The sequence below is a fragment of the Podarcis raffonei genome, chromosome 7, assembly GCF_027172205.1.
Source record: "Podarcis raffonei isolate rPodRaf1 chromosome 7, rPodRaf1.pri, whole genome shotgun sequence".
NCBI classification, from domain to species: domain Eukaryota; kingdom Metazoa; phylum Chordata; class Lepidosauria; order Squamata; family Lacertidae; genus Podarcis; species Podarcis raffonei.
Window position 1 is genome coordinate 22,294,451 of NC_070608.1, and position 16,091 is coordinate 22,310,541.

The following is a 16,091-nucleotide window of genomic DNA, read 5'->3' on the forward strand; positions in this document are numbered from 1 at the left end:
ATTCCAACCTGGATGGCATTTAAACACAAATCTGCATTATTTCTTTCTTCTTCCTTTTAAAGATTATATTCTCAGACATCCTTGCCTCCAGTTTCCATAAATAACTGTGTAATAACAGTTAATATTCTTCCTTGCTCTGTATTCTGCAGTAACAGACTGTGCTAGATCCTGTTCTGATTTCACATTCTTCATATAAAACAGAGTTTTTTCCCAAGGTTAATCAGGGGGCGGAACTAAGGATTAGATGCTTCATTCACTGATCCATGCCATCCATTTTGCTTCATTAATTCTAGAAGCTAGTGCTTCTAATTCCACCTCCAGTGATGTTGCCGAAAGTTGAAATTTATGCTAAGTTGAAATTTACTCAAACATACAACTTATGGAAAGTTCATCTTCCTTTTTAGGTCAAAATTTAAATACTGCTTTTTCTCAGTCTGTGTTACCTTTCATAAAGTGCTACTTGAAAATGGCAGTAAACTTCCTTGCTTCACTGACATTTTAAATTCCTATGCCTAAGCCAAGCTTACAGCCACTCCACAAGTTCAAGTGCTCTGATTCAGCAAGCTCCTATTCTCTCATCCTCAAACCTCTATATTCAGGACAGAGCTACTAATTCTGACCTCCTTCACTAGAGGGTTGTTGTAAGGATAACTTTGTGAACTATTCTGAACACTTTAACACACTGTGCAACTGCTAAGTACTGTTGTTACACCCTACAATTGCTAGTCACACAGGGTTGTGTTCATTCCCCATGTCAAAGAGCAAATTGGGAAAGTTGTAAAGCCAACACTCATGGCAAGTCCTAAGGTGAGAATGCCCTGAGATTGTGGCAACAAGTCCCACCCCCCACCATGTAACTTTCTGTCTCTGTTATCTCTTACACACCTCTCGTTTAGCACTAATGATGATATGAGCATGACGCCTGCAGGAATCAGGCTGACCATGTGCCCTCCTGATCCTCGCCCAGTGATTAAGACCTCATTACAGAAGTGGGAGAGATCCAGTGCACTGAAGGAAGCAGTAGTGCACCTCCCTTCTGAAAAGACTCTCTCATTAGGTGGCAACTACCACCTAGTTGCTACTATTCATTTTGGGGCCAGGTTGATTGACTGTGTACTGGCCTAGCAACTGCAGACATACTTGGATGAGATGGATTGTGAGTCCCTTCTTCATGAGACGTCCAGAGGATGGCAACATGTGAATGGGTCTTTTCTACAGTGGAATGCTCATCTCAAGGAGGTTTGTCTGACACTTTCATTACATATCTTTAGGCGCCAGACAACTCAGCAAAGTGGTGGAGTATAAGCAAAGAAGGAGAAGGAGGAGAAGGAGGAGAAGGGGAAGGAGAAGGAGAAGGAGAAGAAGGAGAAGAAGAATGGCTTCTTGCTTGCATGTCCTGCTTGATTATCATTATTGGGAAAGAGATGGTAGGACTGGTTTGCTGTTGATTCTCCTTGATTGACCACTGAATCATCCTGGAGTGATCTGTGGGTTTCCACTCCTACCCTCCAGGGTTGCTTCCAGATAACAGCACTGAGGGATCACTGCTTGGATCCCCAGGACTTTTTATCTTCCATGTTGATCAATATCTATATTGGGGTTGGGGGGAAAGCTCCAGCCCATTGGCCCAACATGGTCTGATAGGCCTTCTCATTTGGGGAAACCATGTCCACTTACCCTATGACTGGTGCGGGTAAGGGTCAGACTTCAATGGAACAATTGGGAACTTAAAATGAGCTCTGGTTGCTCCTTTGCTGAAGCAAGGTGTGCTAAAGGAAGTAAAAGCAGTTTCTAAACAATGAAAATCACATCTCCCTCCAAGCACTGCTCCTTTATACACAGATGAAAAGCAGATGTTTAAAGGAGCAGCACAAAGCACTTGCAAAGGGCTCTGACCCTTTTGGTCCCTTACAGCCATAACATTATATGATTCAAATGGCCCCACGCTGCTCCTTTAAACGTCTGGAAATAAGAAGTCCTGATGTCAAGTAACTGACAGGTAAGTGGGGCCGTCCACTGGTCAAATTTGGTCTGTTGAGGTGGAGACATAAGGAATTTAGAGCCATTTTTTTATTTGTCCAGCACTTTGGAAAGGGATAGGAACATTCATGCACTGTAGATTTTAAAACTGTCATTTTAATTATTGTTTGAAGATATAGTCTTATCAGATTTTATGCTGTTATTCAGTCTGGACACAGTAAGGAAAGGAGGATATAAATTAAATAAACAGGTAATAATATGACTGCTGTTGTTAATGACCACGGCATATCTTATACATATGCATTTGAGCTTCATGTTGAAAAGTAATAGACTGTAACCCTGTTCTCCATTTCAAAATCAGGAGAGACTGAACATGCAGAGTTGGAGCAGGACTTATGCCCGCAGGCCACACCTCTGATCTCCACACATTCAACCCCAGGCAAGAATGGGCTGTTCATATGATGGAGAAATGTGATCATACCACAAATACAGGGTTTTTGCTTGTATCCAATATAGTGCTAAGTAACCATCCCATCAGTGCAACGACTTCCACTTGCTCAATGGGACTTTCTCTCATTCTCCCCCCCCCACCTCCACAATCTGTTCTGGGGGTTCCCCCAACCCTCTGGAGCAGATATGGAGAGGGTTTGAGACATGTGTGCTGGCGGCGAATTCCACTGCAGAAGTGGAAATCCTTGCACTGATGGGACAGTTACTTCCACACAATAGCTTTTATCCGAAGTAGTGCTAAGAGGCCATTTGGTTGAATGAACAGCTGGGGAACAGGCAGCAGGCAGAATCCTGCTCCTGTTCCCCCTCCACATATGAAGAGTTTGGATTTGATATCCCGCTTTATCACTCCCCTTCAGGAGTCTCAAAGTGGCTAACATTCTCCTTTCCCTTCCTCCCCCACAACAAACACTCTGTGAGGTGAGTGGGGCTGAGAGATTTCAAAGAAGTGTGACTAGCCCAAGATCACCCAGCAGCTGCATGTGGAGGAGCGGGGAAGCGAACCCAGTTCACCAGATTACAAGTCTACCACTCTTAACCACTACACCACACTGGCTTCTGGCTTCTAAAGTAGGGAACAGAATTTATACCTCTTGTATTTTGTGTCCTTCCAGCTCCAATGTTTATGATTCTCCTGTACTGTATATCAGTGTATATACATCTGCCATCCACAGTAACTATGTATACACAGCTGCCAGCTGAGAGAACACTCCATTAATCTGATGAAGTGGGCTTCAGTCCACAAAAGGTGATGCCTCAGTAGATGAGTACATCTTTAAGGTGCCAGAAGACTCTGCTGTTGTCATTAGGGCTCAGAGGTAGAGCACCTGCTTGATACATGAAAGGCAACTGGTTCAATCTCTGGCATCTCTAGGTAGGGCTGGAAATGTCCCCTGTCTGAAACCCTGGAGAGCCACTGCTAGTCAGCTCAGCCAATATTGAGCTAAATGGATCAACGGCCTGACCAGGATAAGGCAGCTTCTAATGTCATTGTTTTAATTTTAATTTTTGTTCCAGAAGCAGTAAACATACAGCAAAGAAGATCGTGCACACAACATATGCTATTCTTTTTAATCCAAATGAAAGTATATACTGTAAGCAAGAGGACAGGACACACCTAGATAGCCGGTGCTTCTTTAATGCCTGGAGCCTGAGAGTTGCCTCCAATCTGCAGAAAACGACAATCTGGCCTTAGTTGGAAAATATGGATGAATGGAGACTTAAGCTATAAGCAAGCGCAATCTGTGAGACTGTACAATGTGTTTACTATCTATGTGGCACAGAAATTAAGTTGCCTTAATTGACATATTGCTTTTTGTTATGTGTGTGAATTTCTAAAGCTTGTAAAGTATGTCTTAAACTGAAGGTTTTTTGATCCTAGAATTATATCTAGGCACTGTATTGCACTTAGCTGCCAAAATGGCAAATAGATTTTGTTTTAATGAGATGTTGTACAAAAGTTCTTCCTCTTTTTGTTACTGACAAATTTTTTATATAAAAAGGACCATAGAGCATTGTGATGAAAACTGCAGTATGACTGTAGTTCATATTATATAACTGATGTCCACATATTCTCCAATTTCCAAGTAAACAGATTATATAACTAGAGCCCTCAAAGAGAATCATAATCTAAATGTTCACTAAGGCATCAAATGTAAATCTCAAAATATTTTAAATTAAATGTCTGTTAACAATATATTTATGTTACATATATGTGACAAAACAGAGGGCAATGAAATCATAGCTAAATTTTCACCCTCATATATTCACTTACTCCATCTTTTATCACCGCAAATTTTTCTAAAATAAAATCCTGACATTAATGTACATTAGTTAGGTCAGGTTTCCAATTGAAATGAAATTAAGAACATTATATAAATGATAACAATCTATACCCTCTGGAGTAATCTATACAGTTTAGACAAACATATGAGATCAGTGTTGTAATCCATTTGTTATTGAGAATGAATGAATATGAAACAGCTGTTTTTGCAGCAGGGAACAAAAAAAGCCCTGATTCATACATTAACTAGGGATGAATGGACCTGTCAATTTCCAGTCCATGTGAATTTCACATGTGTTAATTTATAATGCATTCTGCCTCCCCCTTCTTATTTATCCTGGCTTTGGAACCCTTAGCAATCCGAATCCGATCAGCCACAGACATCAAGGGAGTGGAAATAAAAGGCAGAACCTATAAATTAGGGCTCTTTGCAGATGACCTAATGGTCACAACACCAGACCCCATAAGCACAGCAACCTCCCTAATCAGAGAACTCAACACATTTGCAATGGTGTCGGGCCTACAGGTAAATTTTGCAAAAACAGAAGCTATGTGCTTCAACACCCCTCCTCACACCCAAAAAGAACTCACTAAGGTCACCAAGATAAAACTTTGCCACACCAAGTTCAGATACCATGGGGTACAAATAACTAGAAACCTCAATAAATTGTACCTCCATAACTACAAGCCTCTGCGGCGACAAATTAACAAAGACCTAAAGAGATGGATTAAAAAGCAGAGACATCACCTTGCCAACAAAGGTCTGTATAGTTAAAGCCATGGGTTTCCCAGTAGTGATGTATGGAAGTGAGAGCTGGACCATCAAGAAGGCTGATCGCCAAAGAATTGATGCTTTTGAATTATGGTGCTGGAGGAGACTCTGGAGAGTCCCATGGACTGCAAGAAGATCAAACGTATCCATTATGAAGGAAATCAGCCCTGAGTGCTCACTGGAAGGACAGATCGTGAAGCTGAGGCTCCAATACTTTGGCCACCTCATGAGAAGAGAAGACTCCCTGGAAAAGACCCTGATGTTGGGAAAGATGGAGGGCACAAGGAGAAGGGGACGACAGAGGATGAGATGGTTGGATGGTGTTCTTGAAGCTACCAGCATAAGTTTGATCAAACTGCGGGAGGCAGTGGAGGACAGAAGTGCCTGGTGTGCTCTGGTCCATGGGGTCACGAAGAATCGGAAACGACTAAACAACAACAACAACAACAACAAAAGAGATGGAACAACATGAATTTCACTCTCTCAGACAAAATAGTCATGATCAAAAGGATCACCCTCCCAAAACTAACCTACCTATTCCAAACCCTCCCAATCTGGATTCCCTCAACCCAACTCCGCAGATGGCAGAGAAAACTACACTCTTTTATCTTCTCACATAAAAAACCAAGAATAAGCCCCAAATAGCTGTACCTCCCCACCTCAGAAGGAGGATGGGGAATCCCCAACATAGAAGCATATTACATTGGCAACCAAATACGCCATATAATCCCATATATACTAGAAGATGAGACAAAACAATGGGTACACCTAGAGAGGGACACAATTGAAAATACCTGCACCACAGCGTACCCACTCCTCCCAAACAAACTAAAGAAAATTCCCACAACACTTAACAGGTGCACACAGACCATGCTCAAAGCATGGAAAACAGAAATAGGCAAACTATCTCCAGCCCCATCCCCACTAATTCCCCTGGCGTACCACCCATTATTCCACCATGCAGCACAAAACCTCCAGATACAAACCTGGCAAACCAAAGGCTTATATCGCCTAATAGACTTTTATAAAAATAGCAAAGCTTTGTCAACACAAGAAATACAAGACAAACTAGAAGACACCCAAATGCCCTGGTTAACACAACACCAATTACATGCCCTCTTAAACAACCTAACAGTAAAATCAGCAGCAACTAGGCCCCTGACAACCTTTGAAAACCTCCTCCTAATAACAAAGGGAAACGGTAAAGGGGTGGTATCCGCAATATACAAAATACTACTCCAAAATCCCACAAACCCCCTAGACGCAATCAAAAAACAATGGGAGGATGACATAGGCTATGAAATTAACCCCACTCAATGGACCAGAATGTGGTCTAAACCCCCCTTTAAATCCATATCAACGGGGGGGGGGGAAGAACTCACTCTGAAACTCACTTACAGGTGGTACCTAACACCAAGAAAACTAGTGCTAATATGCCCAGGAACCTCACCAAAATGCTGGAGAGGGTGCACCTCCACAGGTACATACCTCCACATGTGGCGGGAGTGCCCCAAAATCCAACTATTCTGGACAACAGCCATACGAGAAATATGTAGAATAATTAAGCAAGTATTAGAAATCACCCCAGAATTGGCCCTACTAAACATCTTCCAAGACAACAATGCCCATTTACACCACAAAGAACTCATAACCCACCTGCTTTCAGCAGCCAGAAACACCATAACCAGACACTGGAGAGACCTGTCAGGAGTAAGCATGGACCAATGATACCAAATAGTATGGGAAACAGCCCTAACAGAAAAATTAACCAATAAACTGAAACTGACATGGGGACAAACAGAAGAAGACGCCTTTACCCCGGTATGGCTCCCCTTTATCACATACACAGCCCAACAAGACAATGACAATAATCCACCAACAGCATACAAATCAATATGGCTAACGTGATCCAAAACACCCATCTGTTCTCATCCTGAAGCAAAATTCTTAATCCAAGGTACTATTTCTGGGTTAGCGGAGTTTGTAACCTGAAGCGTATGTAACCTGAAGCGTATGTAACCCGAGGTACCACTGTAATTCTGTCCATAGATTACCACTACATAGACTGCAATGGCCAGATTATCTGATCCACATATGGCAACACCTGGCATACCAGGCAAAGCTGGCAAAAGGTACTCCTAGCCATAGATGTACACATTTTAAAATGCAGTTTATCTTACACATAATTTATTTTTTGAGCTGATTGCAAATTTCAGCTAATACCTTCCAACTTGTGGATCATATCCGTTGATATTGGAATTCATGGATATCAGTTTCCTCAAGCATCCCTTCTTGTTGACTATTTCAATTAAAAAAATTTCAATTGGACTGAGAGTAAGCCTTTTTGCTCATGTGCTCTCCCCTTGCCACTACCCCTTCAGCACCTGACTTTGAGGAAGATATTGTGATTGGTTAAACTATATGTTTTTTGTTATGTCTAAACTGGAAAACTCTCATTTAAGTACTGCTTACAAAACAAGGATATGACTTTGACTGTCCTATGACAGACCGGGTAAATACAAACACAGATTAAAATTAGTAAGTACATTTCTATCTGTACTATAAATTTTTGTACTTTGTGATATGGAGCAAAAAAATGTGCTTCGATTAGCTAGGGAAGAATTAATGGCAAGTGGCATAGGTCTCTGAGCAGCAAATGCACACTGCAAGGAAGTTCAAATATTGGGGGAAATAAAAAAACATGAATCCTAAGAAGTAGTAATGCAAATCCTACACTGGTTAACAATTACTTTCAAGACCAAATTCAGGGTACTGGTTTTTACTTTTAAAACTCCATATAGCCAGGGTCCAAAGGCAGACCGAGAGGAATGTGACCAGTGTGGTCACCCTGGTGCAGAGCTTCTGGGGCGCCACAGAGGGCACCGCAATTATGACATCCAACAGAAGGTGAGAGGCGAGGAGGTGCCGGACTTTGGCGTTGCACAGGGCACACTAAAACTTGATATGCCAAGGTCCGCTGGGTCTATGATATCTGAAGGAATATTTGCTTTCATACCTACTTTCAGCTGCACAATGGGATTCAATCAAAAGCAATACTGATTTCATCCTTGAATAAAGCTTTTTCAATAGTAGCACTGCATTTAAATAAACTCCTGCCCATCTGAAATTTGCCAGTTCCAAGAACGTGGTCTATTTAACCACAAAAATAAAACTTTTTTTAGATAGAGGTACTAGTGGCACTATATTTTAAACTCTCCTGTTAGCTGCTTATTTTATTATGAATATTTTTTTACTGTTGTTTATTGTTTTAAATTATATTTTTATGTTCTGTTGTTCCTCACTTTTTTGTACACTGAAAAGCAGGTTCTAAATTTTCTAAATGTATAAGCAAATGTATTTTATACATATTTAGCTTAGTCTTGTGTTCTATTTTCTTGGTGGATGAGTAAACTACCTTGTTCTTAACCATTGCATGACACATTGGTTTAAAAGAAATGATGGGATGTGTTATATTTAAAATTCCAGAGTCAGGGAAATGTCTCTTTTGATGTAGCTGGTATCTATTCTGTGTCAAAACAGATTTGTCTGTGGAATTTTACAAGATAACTGTCTGGAAGTTTACAAGATAAATTTCTTTAATTGTTTTTAATACAGTCGTACCTTGGTTTTTGAACAGCTTAGTACTTTAACGTTTTGGTTCCCGAACGCCACAAACCTGGAAGTGACTGTTCCGGTTTGCGAACTATTTTTGGAAGCCAAATGTCTGACGGAGCTTCTGCGGCTTCCGATTGGCTGCAGGAACTTCCTGCAGCCAATCAGAAGCTGTGCTTTGGTTTCCGAACGTTTTGGAAGTCGAATGGATTTCCGGAACGGATTCCGTTCGACTTCCAAGGTAGGACTGTATAATGACTTTTGTCAACAGGCCTAAAGGAATAATAAAATCCTATTCTGTTGTTATTGTTATTGTTATTACAACATATTATCTTATGTTAAAATGTAAAATTAAATACCAAGTTTCAAATGAACATGTTAGTTATTCTGCATAGATGACACAAATAAGAATAAATAAGTTCACCGTCAACTAGTATCAGAAAGGGGAAGCAAAATTCTTCTCCATTCCATTAATAAGCTTTAATAACTAGATTATATTGACATATATTAAAGTCAAGGCACACACTGAGGAAATCTTAGCAAAAATCTCAGCAGTCCACATTACAAGCTCTGGAGCCCACAAAATCAGAGATACATGGATATATAAATCAACCATATTGCCCAGTTGCCTTACCTAATTTAATAATATTCATTTTTAAGCATGTAGACACTTAGAATGCAATGTGTAACTATCTTTAGTAGATACCCTTGGGGCCTAGTATGTTCTACAGTGGCTTCTACTGAAAAGGAAGCAGGAAAACAGGATTTCAGTAATATGCAAATGCTAAGGTATGTTTACCCTTCTATACAGTATACATATATTATTCATATGTATTATTGGCTCTCCACCAATCTCTACAAGGTGTATGTCACTGCAAATAGGTGAGAAAAACTATATTATCAGATTTTTTCAGAAATTTATTTATATACTTCAAACAAATGGTCTGAATGAAATTATGAAAATCATAAAGTAAAATAAACAAGAATTATGATGAAAAATATGTAGAGAATCACCAGTTTATGAACATGGAAGAGACAGTATGGGAACCATACTTCTGTGTGGGACTATCAGTTAATCTTATGCTCTAAAATAGAATAGCCATCTGCAGTGATTTTATTAAGGGGTTAATGCCACAGAGTAAACTGTCCTGCCAGGCTTAGCTAGGTCACTTCTCCTCGCCTTGGGAGGAAGGGAATCAAGCCTTTTGTTTCCCTCAGTCTACCAGAGAAGCTCAGCAGGTGAGGAGATCTGAGCTGGTTGCTGCAGCTCCAGCAGCATGGCTTTTACAATTTTACACATCACTTGGGAAGACAGGCAAACTAATATCAGTGTACTGGAAGAAGCAAAGATCACCAGTGTTGAAGCAATGATTCTTCAACATCAATTTCGTTGGACTGGTCATGTTGTGCGGATGCCTGATGATCGTCTTCCAAAGCAACTACTCTATTTCGAACTTAAAAATGGAAAGCGTAATGCTGGTGGTCAACAAAAGAGCTTTAAAGGCCTTCTCAAGGCAAATCTTTAAAAATGTAGCATAAACACTGACAAGTGGGAAACACTGGCCTGCTAGCGCTCCAGTTGGAGAACAGCCTTTATCAAAGGTGTCATGGGCTTTGAAGACACTTGAACTCAGGATGCAAGGGAGAAACGTGCTAAGAGGAAGGCATGCTTGGCAAATCCACACCATGATCAACTCCCGCCCGGAAACCAATGTCCCCACTGTGGTAGGACGTGTGGATCCAGAATTGGCCTCCACAGTCACTTATGGACTCATTGTTAAAACTGTGTTTATGGAAGACAATCTTACTCGGCTACGAGTGATCGCCAAAGAAGAAGAATAATTTAGGAACTTTCACCACTGTAACTAAACCAAGTTTTACTGCCTGTGCAACTTTTTCTGAATGCTGTAAGGAAAAGCACATGCATTTGACCTTTGGAGAGTTTGTAAGTAAACTATTTTTAACTTTAAAAACATATGGTCTTATTAGTGGGATTGAACAATAGCTTGTAAATGAAGCACTACAGAACTGCTGTGTGGCATCAGTTGTTAATACACAGATATACCACTGTATAAATGCACACAGGTGAAAATACAGCTCTAGCTATGACACCAGTTTTACACACTAGATTAACTACTGCATTCTTAAACACTTAATCCTTCTGAACTTATTTTTCTGATGTGTGGATTCATCCCCACATTTTTCATTGATACTTCCACTGCCATGTAGGTAACTATTCCTTGTGCTTAGCAGAAGAAGATACATTCAGATTCCATAGATTTTGCTCGGAGATGGTCCACTATAAAACACTCAAACAATACTGTATAGCCTCTCAATATATCTCACTGAAAGGCAATGGACACCAGTCAGTGGTGGATATCAGAAGACACAAAACACATATGCAAGAGTTGAAGGTCTTTGGAGATGGAAAAATATAAGTTGGTACCATGCCTTATAGCAATCTGCCATAATTTCAGAAACAGGGGGTGAAAAGCATGTAGTGTATACATTCAGTTTCTTCCACACATTCTCCTTCCTTCCTTCCTAGCCCTCAAACCACAGCTAATGCATGAACCAAGCAATGCTGATAACAGAAAGAGGGAATGTAAAAGAGAGAGAGAACAGTCACCGGTCTATGAGGATACAAACATACCTGTGAATGACCATGTTCAGGTGCAACACTAAGTCACAAAGTGTGGTTTATTTAGCCATACTGTGCATGAGCTGCTTTTTGATCACACAGCTTAGAGTGTTCCTGCTTCACTTTTCCCTTACTCAAGCAGGGAAGCAAACCACAGAGCAGCTGGTTTAGCATTACATCTGAACCAGCACTTGTGGTTTGTTTCTCCAAAACAAATCATAGTTGGGAAGCCAATTAAAAAAATATTGGCTTCGAGTAGTGGTTTGTTTGGAGAGAGAAAAACCACAGCATTGGCTCAGATGAATGTGACCAGTCTGTCCACGAGAGTGTGCATGTATATTCTAGGGGCAAACCATTTGAAAGATGGCAGTTTGGGCCACATTAAAGAACAAACGAAGTCCACAGCACTATATTACAGAATAAAAAATGAACCACTTCTATATCATAAGGAGGACAATCATCATTTCTTTGTTTAAGACTGACTTCAGACCTTACAAAATTCTTTTACACTCTGTGTATGTTTTTGATCTAGAGAGCAAGGTAGAAGAAATATGACTTGAAGAAAAAGATTGTAGTGCTAAGCACACTTGTTTAGTTAACAGTTGTTTGTTCATTTAGTTGGTGTTAATCACTGTTTCTTTTCCATCTGTGTAAACTGGTCATTATTTATCACTAAAAACAAAGCAAGTTTTCATTCCCATTTCCAGGAACACAATGCTTAGAATCCAGTTTAAACATAAAATACAGTTATAATACTGACAGTCCAAAGGATGTGCTATAAGGTCCCACTGCTGGTTACAATATAGACATTTTTGCTAAACTGTCATGTGTGCATGTATGTGTGTGCGCACTCATGTGCAGACCCATACGAACTGAAACTATGACCCACTAATTTTCCTCCTTTCATGTACTTAACCAACACTAACCACAACCTGTGCTTTATCAGTGAACAAGAACAGTGAATGTTTCTATTAAGTGTTCTTCTACCGTGTTATAATTGTGTTCTTGTTTTAATCATCATGGAAGATCACACTACACTTTGATGTGGGAGATATGTGGTTGGGTCTCCGGATTTTTTCATTTTCACTTAAAAGCAGCCACAGGGAGTGGGCTAAATTGGAACAGGAGATTGATGTTAGGGCAGAGGGTTAAAAACAACAACTTTTGTCCACATCATTTTGCAGATTGAAATCACCTTCCCTGAAACTAGTATTAATCCTACTGTAGAGAACTACATTTGTATTTGTTTTCCTCCCCAGAAGAGCTAATAGTACCTTCTTGTGGTGTGTATATGTGTGTGTGATGGGGGGTGGGGGAAGAAATTTAAAACAGTAAAATAGTATGAAAAGGAGCAAGTGAGGGTTTTCAAACAGAAAATACCTTAGTACAATTTTTTGATCCAATTATATCACTCCCACCACTATGGTTATATTTTTTTATAAGTATATAGTTAGAAACATGTATATTTAGTGCATACCTCAGTTCTTAGACTTTAGACTAATTTGTAGCTTCATCTACCCATGCTGATCAAAGGGACTGTATGTGACCCATAAGTGTAAAAACAAAGCAAAATACCCCCCACCAAACACCTGAGGTCTGCAGCAGAGATGCTTCTCTTTTACAGAATTAGAATGTACACAAAATCCATCTATACAGTAAAAGCAAAATTCTTACCTTTCTCACTAACACTTTCACTTTCAATCTCTACATCGTCACAGCTGGTATACTCTGGAGTAGAGGCCAACTCTTCCTCAGAGCTGCTCAATGAAACCTGACGCATTTTACCCCCTTTTTTTGTTTTATGAGGCTTTGGTGGTGGAGGCCTAACTGATTCAGACTGATCTGAACTTAGTGAATCATTTCTTAACATGGTTTCCATTTTTTCCCGTTTTGTTTTCCGTACAGCTGAGCTAGGATCCAAATGATGCTGTTTCCTTAATGAATCAGTTCGCCTCATATCTGGCCTATCAAAAGGAATGGGACTCCTCCTAGGTGTTGGAGGGCTGTGATTTGTGTTTCTTTGCCGATTGGGACTTGGTCCCTGAGTTCTTTCCATTGAATATGAACATTGGTCCATGGCAGCTCTGTGTTCAGATGCAGACCTTTGCCGTGATGGCCGTTCCATTCTCATCATAGACAACCGGGAATCTTCCAATTCAGTATTTGCCAAAGACACATCACTGTGCCTTCGTTCATGACGCGCGCGGGACACTTCAGCATGAATACGCATTTGTTCCTCATATGGTTGTGGTTTGACGGGATAACGAGCCAAATTAGGATCACTTCGGTATCGTGCTTGGTACTCCTCTTCCCGCCGTTGCCTCTCATATTCCTCTCTATTCTGCACATCATCTTCCTCTAAAGGATATTCCCTCGAACGCCTGCGACTTCTCCTGTTCGAATCCCTGTAGTCATCAAGTTCAGCTTCTTCATATAACTGAGATCCATGTTGTGATCGTCTGTCCGTATAATCTGATGGTGATCTTGGCATTGCACTGTCTGATGTTGCATACTGTGAATAGTCGTCTCTCTCGTCCTGTTGATTGAATCTCCTGTTCTGATCTCTGGATATTGATGGGCTTCTTTTTCTAAGTCATCAAGAAAAACAAGAAGTAAACATTATCAATATTTTCAATGCTTACAATTTATTTGTTACAAACTAATTCCAAACTAATTATTCTAGTTGACTGAACTATAATAACTGTACTGGCTTTCTAATAACCTGATAATCACTCACTCAAATGGAAGCACATTGTTTTAAGTTGAATTTGTTTTCCAGAGCTGATATATGTAGCATAGTGGCTAAGAGACTGCATTATGAATCAAGAAATCCCCAGTTCAAATTTCATCTCTTCCAGGAAACTCACTTAGGTGGCCTTAGTAAATCCAGTATCAGGCTCAGCCTCCCCCTCCCGTGGCCACCATCTGCAATATGCTGATAATGATACTTGCAGCATTGTTTTAATGGTTACAAGAGGATAATGTATCTGAAATATCTGAACATTCAAAAGTGTTCTATAAATATTAAATAATACAGTGAGTTAATTAAACAAAAATACATTAGTTTAATCAATTAAGTTGTAATTCTCCTATTTTTTCATACCACATTTGTTAGTTTAAGTTTATTTTATTATATTTATATAATTGCTTCACACATCCAAAAGGAGGTCTGAAGCAGGACAACAAAAATACAAAATACAATATGCAATGAAAAATTCAAAAATTAACCTAGCAAGATGTTTTAAAACGTATTTGTATCTGTTTCATATTCACAGCATGATGTCTGCATTACTCACAGATAAACAGATGGACTTGGTTCCTAAGGGGGTTAACTTAAGTAAGTTTCCACACCTTCCTCCTTCCTGCAGCCCTGGCAGAAACCTTTCCAGAGGGTTGATGACCCTCCTAAACTACATGGGATATCAGCAGCATGGGGGGGGTGTCCCAAATTGAGAAGTCCACTGCCCACTTTTGGCAATTCCCTCCTCTGTACACCAGCCCTCTGGAATAAGTTTCATGTTTCACTATGTACAGGATTGCACTGTAACTTAATTAAAATTAGGCTCCAAGCCATAATTAATTAAAAGGGAAAAATACAAAAAGAAATTATGAAACTTATTCAATAATTCAGGGCAGGATTCTTATTTGTATTGTTTATATCAAGTAGCCACTTAAGTAAAATAAAATTAACAAACAATATGCATCTTCTGACAATACAAATGCTCACATAATTTCTTGTAGGACAACTACCTACTATATATTTTATTATTTTCAGCCATTACGTATCTGCCTTACAATATGTCCCACCGTAGCTAAATACTTTTTTAAAACAAAATGAGCTAAGTTCAGAACAGAAGGAAAAATCAAAATCAAAGCACAAACAATTCTCGGATAAGCTAGATCATCAGCTCTTACTGGTTCGTTTCACATTTTTATTGTTTTATTGTAATATTGGGTTTTTATCCTGTATACAACCTTGTATTTTATATGAAGTTGTGGTTTATAAATATTTAATTAAAGAAATAAAATATGTACGTTTTCTTCTTTCCTGCCTTGTAAACTACCCTGTGATCTTTGTATGAAGGATGGTATAGAAATTTAATATATAATAAATAATAAAAATAATACTTCTTCTGAAAGTTATAATTTAAAAAAAATATTTTCATTAGCTTGTTTACGTTCATAAATCATATCATAATTCACAAGTGACGAAGCGAAATATTGAAGAACGGTGTATCTTGTGTAAAATTCTGAATATATCCCAGGTTATGGAAGTATTGTGATTAGAGCATAGCAAGCTGAGAGCCAGAATGCAGTCTAGGGCAAACTATGAATTACATGCTAAAATATGTAACAACATTCCATCACCTAAGCATGCATTTCCTTCTAGTTTCTCTGTTCTAAATTTCAGCCAGGTGACTTTGCTTTAGAAATAACAACAGTAAGCCAAGTTACGGCTTACCACAGGTGTGAGAATGTGTGTGCCCCCAGAAAAGAATTTGCAGCTACTTTGTTTCTCCCAGGTCCTTTTTACTGCTGTGTCATGCTAAGATGAACCAAAGTTTGCCTTAGCATGCCATTTGAATCTCTGCTTGTAGCTAACAATAAAAGAAAAAGCAGGGGTTCAGGCCAGCATACCAAAACACAATATATGGAAAGCAAAGTACAACAAATGTATTCGTCACAATGTGCCCACTATTACAAGGCATACAGTACATGCAAGCGGTACTCCAGAATCATCAACGTAAGTACAATATTACAATTACTAATGTATTTTCCACCAAATGATATGG

General features: G+C 39.5%; 1 protein-coding gene across 8 annotated transcripts in view; it reads right to left on the reverse strand.

Annotated features, from left to right (window-relative positions):
- The window catches only part of RIMS2 (regulating synaptic membrane exocytosis 2), a 345,902-nt gene that overhangs the window by 186,322 nt on the left and 143,489 nt on the right, over positions 1 to 16,091 (reverse strand). For all 8 annotated transcript variants that reach the window (XM_053395466.1, XM_053395467.1, XM_053395473.1 and 5 more), the window contains one exon: positions 12,973 to 13,886. In XM_053395466.1, coding sequence (XP_053251441.1) covers positions 12,973 to 13,886 — 914 coding nt within the window. The remainder of the gene's footprint in view (positions 1 to 12,972; positions 13,887 to 16,091) is intronic.